Below are 12,976 nucleotides of genomic sequence, written 5' to 3'. Positions count from 1 at the left end.
TGTGTTTCATGAATCCTTTAATGCTGTTCTAGATCTAATGTCTTAACCACCTTGCCCATGTCTGACACCTGTGTGGTTTTACGTTTGGTGTTAGCAGCAAAGCTGGAATAAGACGGGTTTTTTCTCCTTTGAAGGAGTGGGAAAATAGAGAAGCCATATGGTTCAAAAAGCCTAATGAAGTTTGTGCTTTCCAGAGTACAAACAAAACAGCTCCATCAATTTGATCTCTGCTGTCAAAACTGACATGCAGTTGGTTTTAAAACACTGCCTCCTTCTCAAAAACCAACAAGGGATTGATTTTCCCTCAACCAAAAGTATTTTTACCAAGATGAACACAAGCATCTGGTCATTGCATTAAATGTCTGGGTCCTTTGAAAGAGTAAGTCAGTGATACCTTGCGTTTACTTGCAGAGCTTGACAAGAAAGACACAAGGGGAACATTTGTTTTCGGGAAACTGCTCCAGTGAAAAGCAATCGGTTTGAAATGCTACATGAACACAGCTGTACCACTGGAGACAGGAGACGTATGTAATCCACCAAAAATGGTCTGAGCAACAAGAACACACAAGGGCACACTGTCAGATGAGGAGAGAAGGTGCAAAATAGTATAAGAAGTACTGGGTTTAGTCAGTATTTGCAACAAGGATGCGTGGAAATGAATGATACCTCAGCCCACACTTCTGACATAGGTTTAGGTTAAAGTTACCCTTTTCTCGGCACTCAGGGATCAATATTTGTTTCCATAGGGCTCAATCTCACACCCACAGAGGCCAATGGGAGCTTGTCATTTCCTTCCATAGATGCCTGATGAGGCTCTAAATAACTAGAGTTTGTACCCAGGGTTTTTCATTCCCAAATATAATGAACACTATTGTTCTTAACACAATTATATTTGATAATCCAATTTCCCTGAGCAACTGAATTGGAGTTTTTGTCCCAATCTTTCCTGAATTCTAGTCTAACTTTTACCTTGTGCCTCCTGTTTTTTTGCTTTCACTTGCTTCTTTTGCGCTACCAAGAATAGGCCCAGCCTTCTTTGACTTACAGATACATTGATACCTCTGCTCTGGAATCATGGGATCTGGCTTGAGCTTTATAGAAGATACAGAATGACAAAGGAGATGAAAGACTTTGGCAACCTCCACGTACTGCAAAAGCACAAGCTGGACTGAAGCAGTCTCCTACAGCATTCCTTTCTCCACAGCAAAGAATCTGGAAAGCCCACACAAAGAGAGTCTGTACAGACATAGCTCTGTAAGACTATTTCCACTTCACCCCGTTTGTTCAGTGTAGCATAGAGAAATGGATGAATATGGTTAAGAAAGAGGTGAACGAGGAAAACCAAATCCCCGAACTACATAATCTATTTATAAGACGACTTTTGCAGCTCTATCCCACTGATGGTACAGGAGTCACCAGAGGGTTTCCCTCACAGAAGCATCTCTTTCCAGATAAGATATTTACATTCTGGTCTCTTTCTTATGCTGGCTGTACAGCAAAGTGCGTTCTCCAAGAATCACCCTGTTATCGGGTGATAATCCTCCATCAAGCAGCACCAAGTGACTGCTACATGCCCTGAGCCCACAGCAGTTTCCCCTCCTGCTGCAACCAGAAAAAAAGGAGAAATAGAACAAAACCAGGCCAAGAGCCAACCAGTAGGCAGCTGGAAACTGCCCTAAACTCTGTTCTCACTTCTACCATCTCAGAGAAACAGGACTTCGTAGACCAGATGCTCAGGATGACAATCAGGCAAAAGGTGAGTAAGATATCTGATCTCATGCCCTGCTTTGTAACCCTCCCCTTGGCTCCCTCCGCATGCCCTAGCACACTGATTTTCACCAGCTCTTTTCCTTCTCCCAGCCAAGCACCATTGAGCTCATTTGTGTGGCAGCCCCTGCAGAGGAATCTCTAACTACCCAGAGGATTGTCTTTGGGAATGCTCAGCCCAGCAAGTGGCCCCAAAATCTCATTGCTGGGCCAAACAAGCCTTTTGAAAATGGTTAAAAGCATTGCCAGTGAACCCATGGTCACTGAGAGAGCATCTGAAGGTTTTGTAATCCTGCCTCAATCAAGAAGATTTCTCAGGAGCCGAGCATCCTTGGGTTACATGCCAAGCTTGGAGCTTTGTTTCAACCCAAATATTATTATTGCTGAAGACACCATGCTTTGCAACTGCTCAGCACACAGATGTCCCCTCTGCGCATTTTCACATGGGTGCTCCAACATTTGTTTTGAGAGCTATCCTGTTCCAACAGCAAACATAAAGATCAGTGTGACCTCTCCTTATCTCACAGCCTTTCCCGTGTGGAATTCATTGTGATCTGGACCCCAGTGGCTATTGCATCATTTCTGTTTATGTGTAACCTTTGGCACTCCGCAATCTTATCTGCCTGCAGCCGGCTGCAGCAGAAGATGCACAGCAGCACAGCCAGCTCTGGCAATCCTCAAACACTGGAAGGGGCCAGCTAAGAGTGGAGGTCAGTGAATGATTACCAAAGCAAATCCGCAATCACTGACAGCTACATGGAAGTCAACTCTCTCTCCGTCGCCCCAGAGCAGGTGAGGGCTGGCTCTGCCCCAGCCCCACTCACCGATGACGATGAGGGTGTAGTTCACGTTGGTGCTGCCGAAGCCGTTGGTGGCTTTGCAGATGTAGGTCCCTGCATCTTCGCTCTCCACCTCCTTGATCTTCAGCCCCTGCTGGAGGATCCGGAACCTCGTCCAGCCACTGTGGATGGTCCGCCCGTCCTTCATCCACATGGTGAGGGGCGGGGGGTCGCCTTCCACCGGGCACAGGAGCTTGATGGTCCTGCCCAGCCTCACGGACTGGCGGTGAATCACCTTATCGGCGATCCTTGGGGGGCCTAGGAAAGAACAGAGGCAGGAACAGCTGTGACAACTTCTGCCAGTGACGCAGCACTGATTCAAAGCCGAGTCATCCATCTGGCCCTCACACGGACTGCTATATAGAATAAGAGGTGCTTACCAAAAATCACTTACAACCAAGGCTGAAAATGTAAGCAATTACAGAGGGATGCAGCAAGACCTGGAGCTGTAGCCTTGCCATCAGCAGCAGCTCAAGCTAACCCACCAGGGAAGCCTGGTTCTGAGGCTCTATTGCTTTTGCAAAATTTCCAGCATTATCCTGTCACAAGAATGAGCCCAATACACAAACTGTTCCAGTGTACTTGGTAAAGAAACTGTAATTGTTTTAAACTTAACACCTATCCTGAAGGCAAAATTAGTAACAGGAGTGGTACTTACAACAAAACACTGCCCCACACCCCCCAAATGTTTTAATTCTTTCATGTTGTATGTACAGTAATTCCCTTTAATAGTCACCAGATGGGCTTTATCTGAGACACATAATCCTGCAGTTGTTGAACACAGAACATTCATTGGGTAGTGCTTCAGTGAAAGATACAGCTTAGCCTGACATGTTAACATTGCTTATAGTCCAAAAGAGGATATTTTTATATTCCCTTAGCAACCCTGCCGGTTTGCCCCACCTGACAAATATTTGCTCTTTGTAAAAGGTGATAATTTCATACAAAAGAGAGTGTCCCTGGAATGCCAGAGTGAACATACTGTTTGCCACATGATAACAGGATGCACTTGGACAGGCCAACAATCAGAAAAAAACAAGTGATAAAGACTCCAACAGTGGGAATGGTCCCACAGCTGAATTCAAACTGAAATTCTTTCCCAAGGCTCTGGAAAGTTGAGAGTCTTTTTCTTGCATCTGCCTTTTCTGCCTTTTCATTAATTGCACAAGTTCTCTACACAGATTGCAATAGCAGTGCTCTTCCCAGAATAGTCTATTAATGGGTGTGATAATAAGTGCCCTGTTCTTGCACAAGAACAAAATGTTTTACTAAGGATTGCTGATGCTGAGTTGCACCCAAAACCCACAAGATGTTTGTGGGATTTGGAATTGTTCCCTCATATTTTACTCCTGTTCCTAGTGTTTTGCAGGACTGGACCCACAGGGCATAAACTACAGAGCTCATATTTGCACTTCCTCATGACTAATTCCTATTATTCCAAAGTCTGCCTGATTTTTCCTCAGCATGACTAAGGCAGTACATACAGTCCAGCTCCTGAATGACTCCAGACTGCTGTTACAGTTACTCATGTTGAATCGTACCCATGAATTTTGCAGCTTTGCTGGTGAACAGAAATGCTGCTCAAGCTGAGAACAGTGGTGAATTAGCTTGAAACTTATAACTAAGAGCCTTGTTAAATCAATCTGTTTTAGGCACACTGAGATTCTGATGAACTTCTAATGACCCAAAGTAAGGACCTTGAGAGCACTTATTCTGAAAAAGTCAGAGATAAGGAAGATAACAAGGAAGGCAAAGATAACACCCACCCCTTCATATTTTCTGCAGTCACCTATGGGACAGTATCTCAGAGGTGATGACATCCTCCCATACTCCAAGGGAACTGGCAAAACACCATGAGAAATCCTGCCTGTACAGGTGTTTCTAAAACTTCCAAACCACCCTTATGTTCTTCACCTTGTGAGATTTCCAACCATCTCTGGGGACGGAGACATAACCCCATGACCTTTTGAATGCTGGTCTGACACAAATTGCATTGCTGAATATGTTTAAGTGAAAATCTACCCATGAAGAGGGGCTGTGTGTGTTGGCTTTGATAAGGCAGAATTCACAAACACTGGGTGAGAATCCAGCCTCAAATTCTGTTACATTTACATGGTGCCCTCACTCAGTGCAAAGGAGCTGAAATTCCCAGGCAAGTCCACAGACTTGCTGAAATTCTGGGTTGGCCCTTGGAGAGGTTCTCTCTGACCCAGAGCCCTACCAAACCAAGTCAAACTTTAAGAGTAGTTTCACTCCAACCTGCTTTTGAGCCAGGATACTACTTCATGCATATTAAAATGACAAAACCAGATCTATAATTAGTACTGGGGAAAAAATGTTTGGTGCAGGGCAAGCAGGGACAGTGGAGAGAGAGCACCCTCCTCCCAACTTGGAAGCCTGCTGTGGGCTCCTTCAAAATCCCTTTCCTTCCGACATTCATGTTGACTCCTGATGAATTTTGAGACCTGGAGGAATCAGATAGTTTCCCTGTCACGTCATGTGCTCCCTGGGGCAGGCTGCACAAGCGGGGCTCCTGATGGCACCAGAGTTGCCTCTGGATCTGTCACATGTTTGGGTCAGTGGTAAGCTTGGTCCTCCTAAATGCCATTTTCCTTTGACTGACCTTTCATTCTGAGGAATTGTTGGATCAGTCCCTGTCACAGGATCTATCTGCAGACCTTTATGACATTTAGAAAAGGGTGCGTTTCTTAGAGCCATTCTGCCTAAAAACATTAGTGCAGCTCCTCACTAGCTCCTCCAGCAGCTTTCTCAGGAACAGAAATAAAAGTCTCCCCTCACTCTTTCTTCTGGAGTTTTACCAGATACAGCATGCATTTCTAAGCAGTGTACAGCTCTCGGACAAAGATGATAAGGCCTTGTTTCTGTTAATTTAATGCTGTAAATATCCCCATTTTATTACCTATCATCTTTGCATTAATAACTTTCTGCTCAAGCAGTACTCTCTGGAATCAGTGTCTTGATGTAAATATCAAGCACCATAATAATAATTACAATATCGTAATTCACGACTGTGTTTACAAAGACCCACAATATAATTCTGCACCTTCATATATGCCAGAGCTTCAGACACCCTGGCAAGCCAATGGTAGCTGGACGACCTGAAGCTGGGCTACAGCAAGAAAAAAATGTTGATATCATCACAGACGTCTATCTCTGTTTCTCATTTGCAGGCATTCATTGACTCTTATTTCACTACATATCTGTAGAGCCTTGCCTTGGGACTGCAACAGTGACAGATGAATGCTTTTCCAGTCAAGACACACGTTGGCACATCTCACCACTCTGCACCATCAGAGGCAGCAGGGGAGGCAGCAGAGAGGGGTAAGTTTGTTTTTCAAAAAGGCCCTTCTCCAGTATCGTCTGGGCAGTGGGTGCTACTGACACAGAGCTGCCTCACACACTATCTAGGCAAAAACATCTTCCCCCTCTGAATTCAGCTATTAAGATGCCCAGCACCACTCAGGTTGTCTTGGAAATTAATGTCCAGGGTTTCTCTATGGCAGTTCCATCTCCTGCTACATGAACAAAACGACATAGTAAAAACATGCCGAGTCTGTCAGTTTCCTGTGTGCAGCACTGATAGTGACAGGAGCTCCCCACCTTCCAGAACTGGCCCATAATATGCCAGGGCATGGCCAGGAGAGCTGAGTGCCCAGTTAGCCCTCCCAAGGCACTGATTTGGGAGTGTCCTGGTGTCTGACCCTGCAGGGCTGGGGCATGTGTGTGCTCACAGCTGAGTGCAGCAGTGTGGGAGTGGAGCCCAGGACACAGGCCCTGCAGGCTGGATCCATTTCTACAGCTGCTTAGCCAGGCAAAATCCCAGGAAAGCACCTGCTGCTTCACCTACAGCTGCCAGGGAGGTAAAAACAGGCTGAACTCACTGACTTCCCATTGCTGGCTGCTGCCGGCCTCTATCCCGTGCCCTAACGCAGCATTAAAAGGCAGATAAAATTACTCCTCAAGCAGTCAATGTCACGATCTCAGCCGTGCTGGACTCCAGGTTTGTGTCGGGTGTGAGCAGAAATGATCTAATTGATCATTTGATTGATCTAATTGATCAGCAATACCCTATGCCTGCTCTTGCCTTGTTTGTGAGCAAGGCAACGAGCCAAGATCTGGAGAGCAACACCATAAGGGATGGTTCTGAAACCTGAGAACATCTCATTAAACCAGACTGTTAAAATAGTGACTTCGTATATTTACCAATGTAAAATTAATGCTAATATGTATCATCTCTCTGGCTAGGGGGCAATGAATCCTGTGAACTGCCATGTGCCTGCACTCACGGGCTAAAGCTCCTGACTGGATCCTTTCAAGGTGGAGTGGCAGAGGGCAAAAGTGCCCTTTGGCCCTGAGTGTAAATCCCGGAGGAGTCCCTACACTGTGCTCCCCCCAATTTCTTAGCCATTAGACAGTGTTTGTTGAAAACATCAACCTTTTTTTAAGTGCTGAGAAGCTCCAATCTATGATGCTCCTGGACACAGCAATTACTTCCTGCAGCATTTTTTTCACGGGACATGGGAGAAGGGCATGAAAACAAGGCCTTAGGTAGATATTTCATCCAAGACTTTTAGGCATTTTTGTAGTCAGGGAGAGGGAACTCTTGCAGTTTTCCATCAGGCAAGGACAGCTCTCTACAGCCACGAGGCACTGCTTCTAAGCCCCATCACAGTGGAGAGGGCGCAGCTGGTTCTACAGTCTGTCTGAACAGAAGGAGCTCTCTCAAAAAGTTAAGCCCCACTTTGACACAAGCCCAGTGGGGATGGGTTTTCTTAAGTCCCCCTTGTCCTCAACCCAATAATTTGAGAGAATAATTTCTTAATACTGTGGCTGAGGGAGAAGGGAGAAGGGTGAGATTTGACATCTGTGGATGTGACTCGGGAAGAAGTGATGAGAATGCAGCTGCCTTCCCCCGTGCTTCGTTGTTATTCTTTCTCCAAATACAAACTAAATATAACTTTGCCCCATAACATTCAAATCATTTTAGTTACTAGCAGGGATCATGCCTAGAGTTCCAAGGGCCAGGGTGCAATCAGGCTTAAAATATAATTTAAACAATCCAGAACCTACATTTTCCACCAAGTTATTTTCTTGCTTGTAGTTTCCCCATCTGCAAATACATATAAACACAACCAGAAAGAAGCCCAGCCAGATGCCAAGTTTTCTGTTCAAGATCATACAAACCCAGTCAAACATTAACAAGGAAATGCCGTGATCACCTCATTTGTTTTAAATATTTCTGCTCATATACATGCAGACAAGTGTGCAGATTTATTTGCCTCATTTACAAATACAAGCAACTGGAATCTCCATTCTGTTCCATTATATGAAAGACAGACCCTACACCTGTCTTACTGAACAGCTGGGCAATTTTCAATTTATATCCACTATCCTACACCGAAAAGCCCCACTTGCTGCTCTGCTGCTGACGCTGCTTTACTAACATTCCTGCTCTCCTCCCCAGTGCCTTGGGAAGGGATAGTGGTTGCCATTTCTTGGCAAAAGGAGTTACGTAAAACCCAAGAAAGCCTCTTTGCTTTAGCAAATAGCTGTTTCCGGGAAGCAGAAAAAATAATTTCTAGAAATGTATTTAAGACGCAGCACTGGAATAGCCTGGAGCTTCCTGTTCGTGTTTCTCAGTCAAAAACACACACACATGTAATTATATTTTCCTGGTCTGCATTGCAAAGTTCATGCACTCGTTCAACTCATACATGTAGTAAACATGATTTACAGCTCTGTGTGAAAACCCTCTAGATATATGGTGTTTTGATAGTGACTCAAACCCAGCACTATAATTTAGTAACACCTAGCAGTGAAAGCTAAATGATTTCCCACTCCACATTCCTAACTTTCCATGAACCCCTTTTTACTGCTAACCAGGGGAGGAGATACTGCTTCTACAATTGTTTGGACTTAGCCTTGCTATTCCTTCAACTAAACTGCACACTAACATCAAGCTTCACATATGGTGAATGCACCAGCACTGACCCACGTCCTATGAGACCATTTGCCATCATACAGTTCAAAGTGAACTTTATTAACACATTAAATATAATTACAAAGAGGAAATTCCAAGGAAGGTCAACAAGCCCGGACAGTTTCTTGGAATGGAAAGTAATTTATAATATCCACATACTGTATTGTAAAGTTTATAAAGAAGTTAAATAAGTTTTAAGAGCCCCATGGGTTATGTATATTTTATTATTTAATACCAAACACATTCATTTTCCATGTAGATAAGATTTCTTTTGAAGTGCTGTGTTAGCAAATTAGCAAAGTCATTTACAATGAAGCACCCAAACAACGCATCAACACATGGAATTAGCATGAGGGGCTGGGGTACCACAGACAGTGTATGTCCTGTGAGGAAAATAGAGCGGAGCACAGAAATGTTTCATTAAAACAGTGAGATGAAAGAATTGGACAAAGATCACCAACCAAACTGCTCATTTGGTGTAAACGCAATCTCTTACACCAAAACCTGAGGCGACATTTGGCCTTCACCATGCTCATCACTGTAAAACCCGAGCTTCCGAAGTATTCGCTGCCAGGGTGGTTGACAGCAAAGTGAATTTCCTTTACCTTTCCCATGCTTCACAGTACAAAGAGTACGCAGGCAGCTGGAAAGGACCACCTAAAAGACATGTTTGAAACACAGGTCCAGAGTTGCCGATCTTGGGGTACCTGCTGCTAAAAAGCTGGGCTGGACAACTGCTTACAACCAGAGTTTAAGCTTTTCTACAATAGTTTAACCCTCTCCGCAAGACCAACATGAGGATTACGCACTCTCTGCATTTTTACAATTATTTGTATTGCCATTTAGGCTGTAATGATGGATCAATGGACAGAGGCCTGGCTCTGCTGGGACAAACTCAACCAAGTAGCAAATCCCACAGGGAAGGTTTTACAAAGCAGTGTTGGGAACAGTTTCAATCAACATGAGTAGGTGTTCCTGAAAGAGAGGAACTCTTGGCTCTCTGCACAGTTGGAAGCCATTACATAGAGAGCAGAACTGATAAAAATGCTTTTTAAGAGAGATAAAAGGATGAATGTGTTGCCCATGTATCCCATTAACTAATGGAATAAGCAGTTCAAAGGACTGGTGAATCCAACATCTTTTCATATTTTCAAAACAAAACAGTTTGCATTTCCTAAAGGTATGTGTTAGCCAAGTAAAGTAGGGGTCAGCGTGGGGGTAACTGGTCCAAATGCTTTGGTATGTGACATGAAGAGATCAGATTATATGAGCTAATGGGTCCTTCTTGGCTTGAAAACATAGGCGCCCACAGACAAAAACAATGCTTATCAAAAACAATCAAAAGATTAAAGAAAAAACCAACAGCATCTCTGTAGAACAAAGACTCTGAGCGAGGAACACAAAAGCACCACAAGTATTTGCTGACCAGCGCCAATGGCTAGTTACACTTAGATTTGGAAATCATGGACTGTTTGCAGGAGCAAGCTCCAGGCTTGGGGTGTATGGCTCAGCCCAACAACCTGATGGAGAAAACAGCTTTGCAGATCCATTTCACAGCAAGTGAAGAGCTATATTTCCTCTTTCTTCCCTACCTCTGTGGTAGGAGTTGCTTTCCTGATGAAATGGATATTTATTGATAGCAGAAAAAGTACCTGCTGTATTTTCACGTGAGTAATAACTAGCCCCTTGGGTGAAAGCTGCCAGTAAATTTCCTACTCTAGATGTTCTGAAACTAAGAAAAATAGAATATCTGGGAACATGCTCCATTTAATTAAGTGCCCTGCATACACATTTCACTGACATTTAATAAAATAGTTATTGTATGTTAAACAATTGGCACTTGATTATTGCTTAGATTTATTGCAGTTCAACAACAGTAGATGAGATACGTATCTCTTACGTGGTTGCTAAATCCTTTGAGCATATGTTTTCAATAATCAGTTGGTATTTATTTAACATGAAATTACCATCTTATTAAATTAAATGTGCATGGGTGACATTCAATTTCAATTGCTGCCAAACATTTTTTCAGCAGCAAAAAATAGTAACCTTATCCCTCAGGTTTCGAGGTAGCAAATGCAAAGGAGAGTTAGGATTACTTCAAATTACTTTTGAAGAGACAGACTTCATATGCTGGAAAGATTTTAGTGTGCAAGAAAAGATAGTATTTATTGTTTCTCGAGTGCTGCCAGTGGGCTTAGTGTGGGCCAAAGTAGAGGACTAATATTTCTACTCAAATGCTAAAATTATACTGAGCAGTTCAGGTATGCAGCTCAATGGATAACCACAAAACTTTTTTAGAGAAGATATAAGTACAACAAAGGTGTGTTGGCACACACATCCACACAATCTACCTTTTCTATTCCCATTCAAGAGGGCAAGCCCATCTAAAAAATGGCATTCCTAATTTGTTGGGATTGATTAAAAAAAAAAAAAAAAAAAAGCCTTAAAACATGACTTCAAGGTTTTAAAATTAGAAGTTTGGGGTTTTTTTTTAAATTTTAGCCTCCTATTTCCAGGAAGGACAAACTGTCTAATTTTGGAAGAAAGCTAGAAATCCTCTGACTTGGGGGAGGGTCGAGAATCCAACTGAAATCCCATATCCCCAACCTATTCTCTCCAAACCTAACCCAAGCCTCCAACATCTCCATCACAAGTCACAGAGGGACCATTCCTGCCAACACAAGACATTTGTTTGCTTCCCATAATCTCTGGGAAACAATCCAGCCAGGCGGCCCTGAATTACCTTCTGGGGTGGATCTACCCAAATTTTGACATAAATACCATTGTACTACGCCCTTCCAACTGCTTCTCAGCCATGCAAAAAGCCCAGCTGATTTTCCCTCCAAATCGCCCACATCTTTAAGACTTTCAGTAAAACAAACCAAACACTTCGCAAGACTCAGTTTAAATCACTTTTTTTGTAAAAAAACTCCCCTTCAAGCCACCAGTAGGAACCACATTCCAAATTCCCAGGCTCTAAAGATAGGTGTATATTTCTGAGACAACCTGCTCTGATTGTTGTCCCCTTCTTTGTCCCTTCTCCCTGCATGCAGCATCTTGTCATCTATCCATTTGATTAGAACATCTCCTAGAAAATAGGATGCCCAAGTTCACGTCTGGTGACACAAGTTCCCCTTGAACTTTGGTAGTCAATATTTAACCCAATCTGAGCACTGCGCAGGGTTTAATAAGTAATTAGACATTTCCCTTATAGACAGGCGCTTGTGTGAGCACCTTGCAAGCAGGAAATTGTAAGTGTCATTGTTTATGTCTGCAGGAAAACAGAAACCACCATGGTTGACTCTGTGCCATACACAGGAATGATGGGAATATAGACATTTAAATAGCTGGTTTGCCTTCCTGCTAGTCCACAGCAGCAAGTTTTCAGCCATGGACTGACACAGGAGCCTTTTTTACTTGTATCCAAGGATTTGGTCTTCCTCAAAATATTCTTAAAAATCTTTTTTTTAACCAGAATTCACTCTAAGGGAAAAAAGTGGAGAAGACTTTAAACTCTTCCATCCACTGCTGGTTCCTACTGGCCTTTCCCAATACCCAGGATGGATAAGGTGTGATTAGTGCACTAAGGACTCAGGAGAAAACCATCTTGAACACTCACTCTCAATCACGAGACACTGCCAAAATAACCCTAAGCCTTCTGCTGTTGGGAAATCAGTGGCAGTGCCCTGCATGGTGAGGCTGCTCTCAGCCCTCCCTTTCCTCTGCCCTCGTCTCTGGGGGCTTCTATGTTTGGTCACCACAAAAGCGTGGTAACAACTGTTTGATGGTGACCACAAAGAGATAAACACTGTGGTATTTAAGAACTGGAGATATTTTCAGAGGCTTCTCTAGAACAGAAAGCATTTCCAGCTGAATGGCTGCATAGCAGGCTTGGTATGGAGCCTTTGGCAGAACTGTTTTTCTATGAGAAAATTACATTTTTGTCAAGACACAAGACTTTACCTGGTTTTCTCTTTCAAAGAGTTTTGCCTGGTTTTCTCCCCTTTTCAGCTTGAGAAATATTTTGTGTAATAATTTTGGCCAAAATAAAACACATGCAAGCAAAAAAAGTTGTGATTTTAAAATTATATTGATTAAGCAACAGTAATATTTTTTAACTGGTTGTTGTGTTCCTAAAATATGAAAACAGTTTTGATTTTGGAAAGTAATAAACAAACAAACAAACATACGTGTACACACACACACACACACATATATATATGTATATGACCCTGTATGTATATTTATTTATATAACTTGTCTTGCTCTCGGAAAAAAAACTAAAAAACCCCAAAAACCAAAAAAAAAACCACCACAAACAAACAACGAGGAAAAAAAAAAATCTTGCTCCAAAAGAAAAATGTAT

General features: G+C 43.0%; 1 protein-coding gene across 3 annotated transcripts in view; it reads right to left on the bottom strand.

Moving 5' to 3' along the window:
• FGFRL1 (fibroblast growth factor receptor like 1) overlaps positions 1–12,976 on the bottom strand; it is a 166,673-nt gene that overhangs the window by 81,941 nt on the left and 71,756 nt on the right. For all 3 annotated transcript variants that reach the window (XM_066317321.1, XM_066317323.1, XM_066317322.1), the window contains exon 3: positions 2,592–2,864. In XM_066317321.1, coding sequence (XP_066173418.1) covers positions 2,592–2,864 — 273 coding nt within the window. The remainder of the gene's footprint in view (positions 1–2,591; positions 2,865–12,976) is intronic.

The sequence above is a fragment of the Sylvia atricapilla genome, chromosome 4 (genome assembly GCF_009819655.1).
Source record: "Sylvia atricapilla isolate bSylAtr1 chromosome 4, bSylAtr1.pri, whole genome shotgun sequence".
Taxonomy (NCBI): domain Eukaryota; kingdom Metazoa; phylum Chordata; class Aves; order Passeriformes; family Sylviidae; genus Sylvia; species Sylvia atricapilla.
This window is presented reverse-complemented; position numbering and strand designations above follow the sequence as displayed.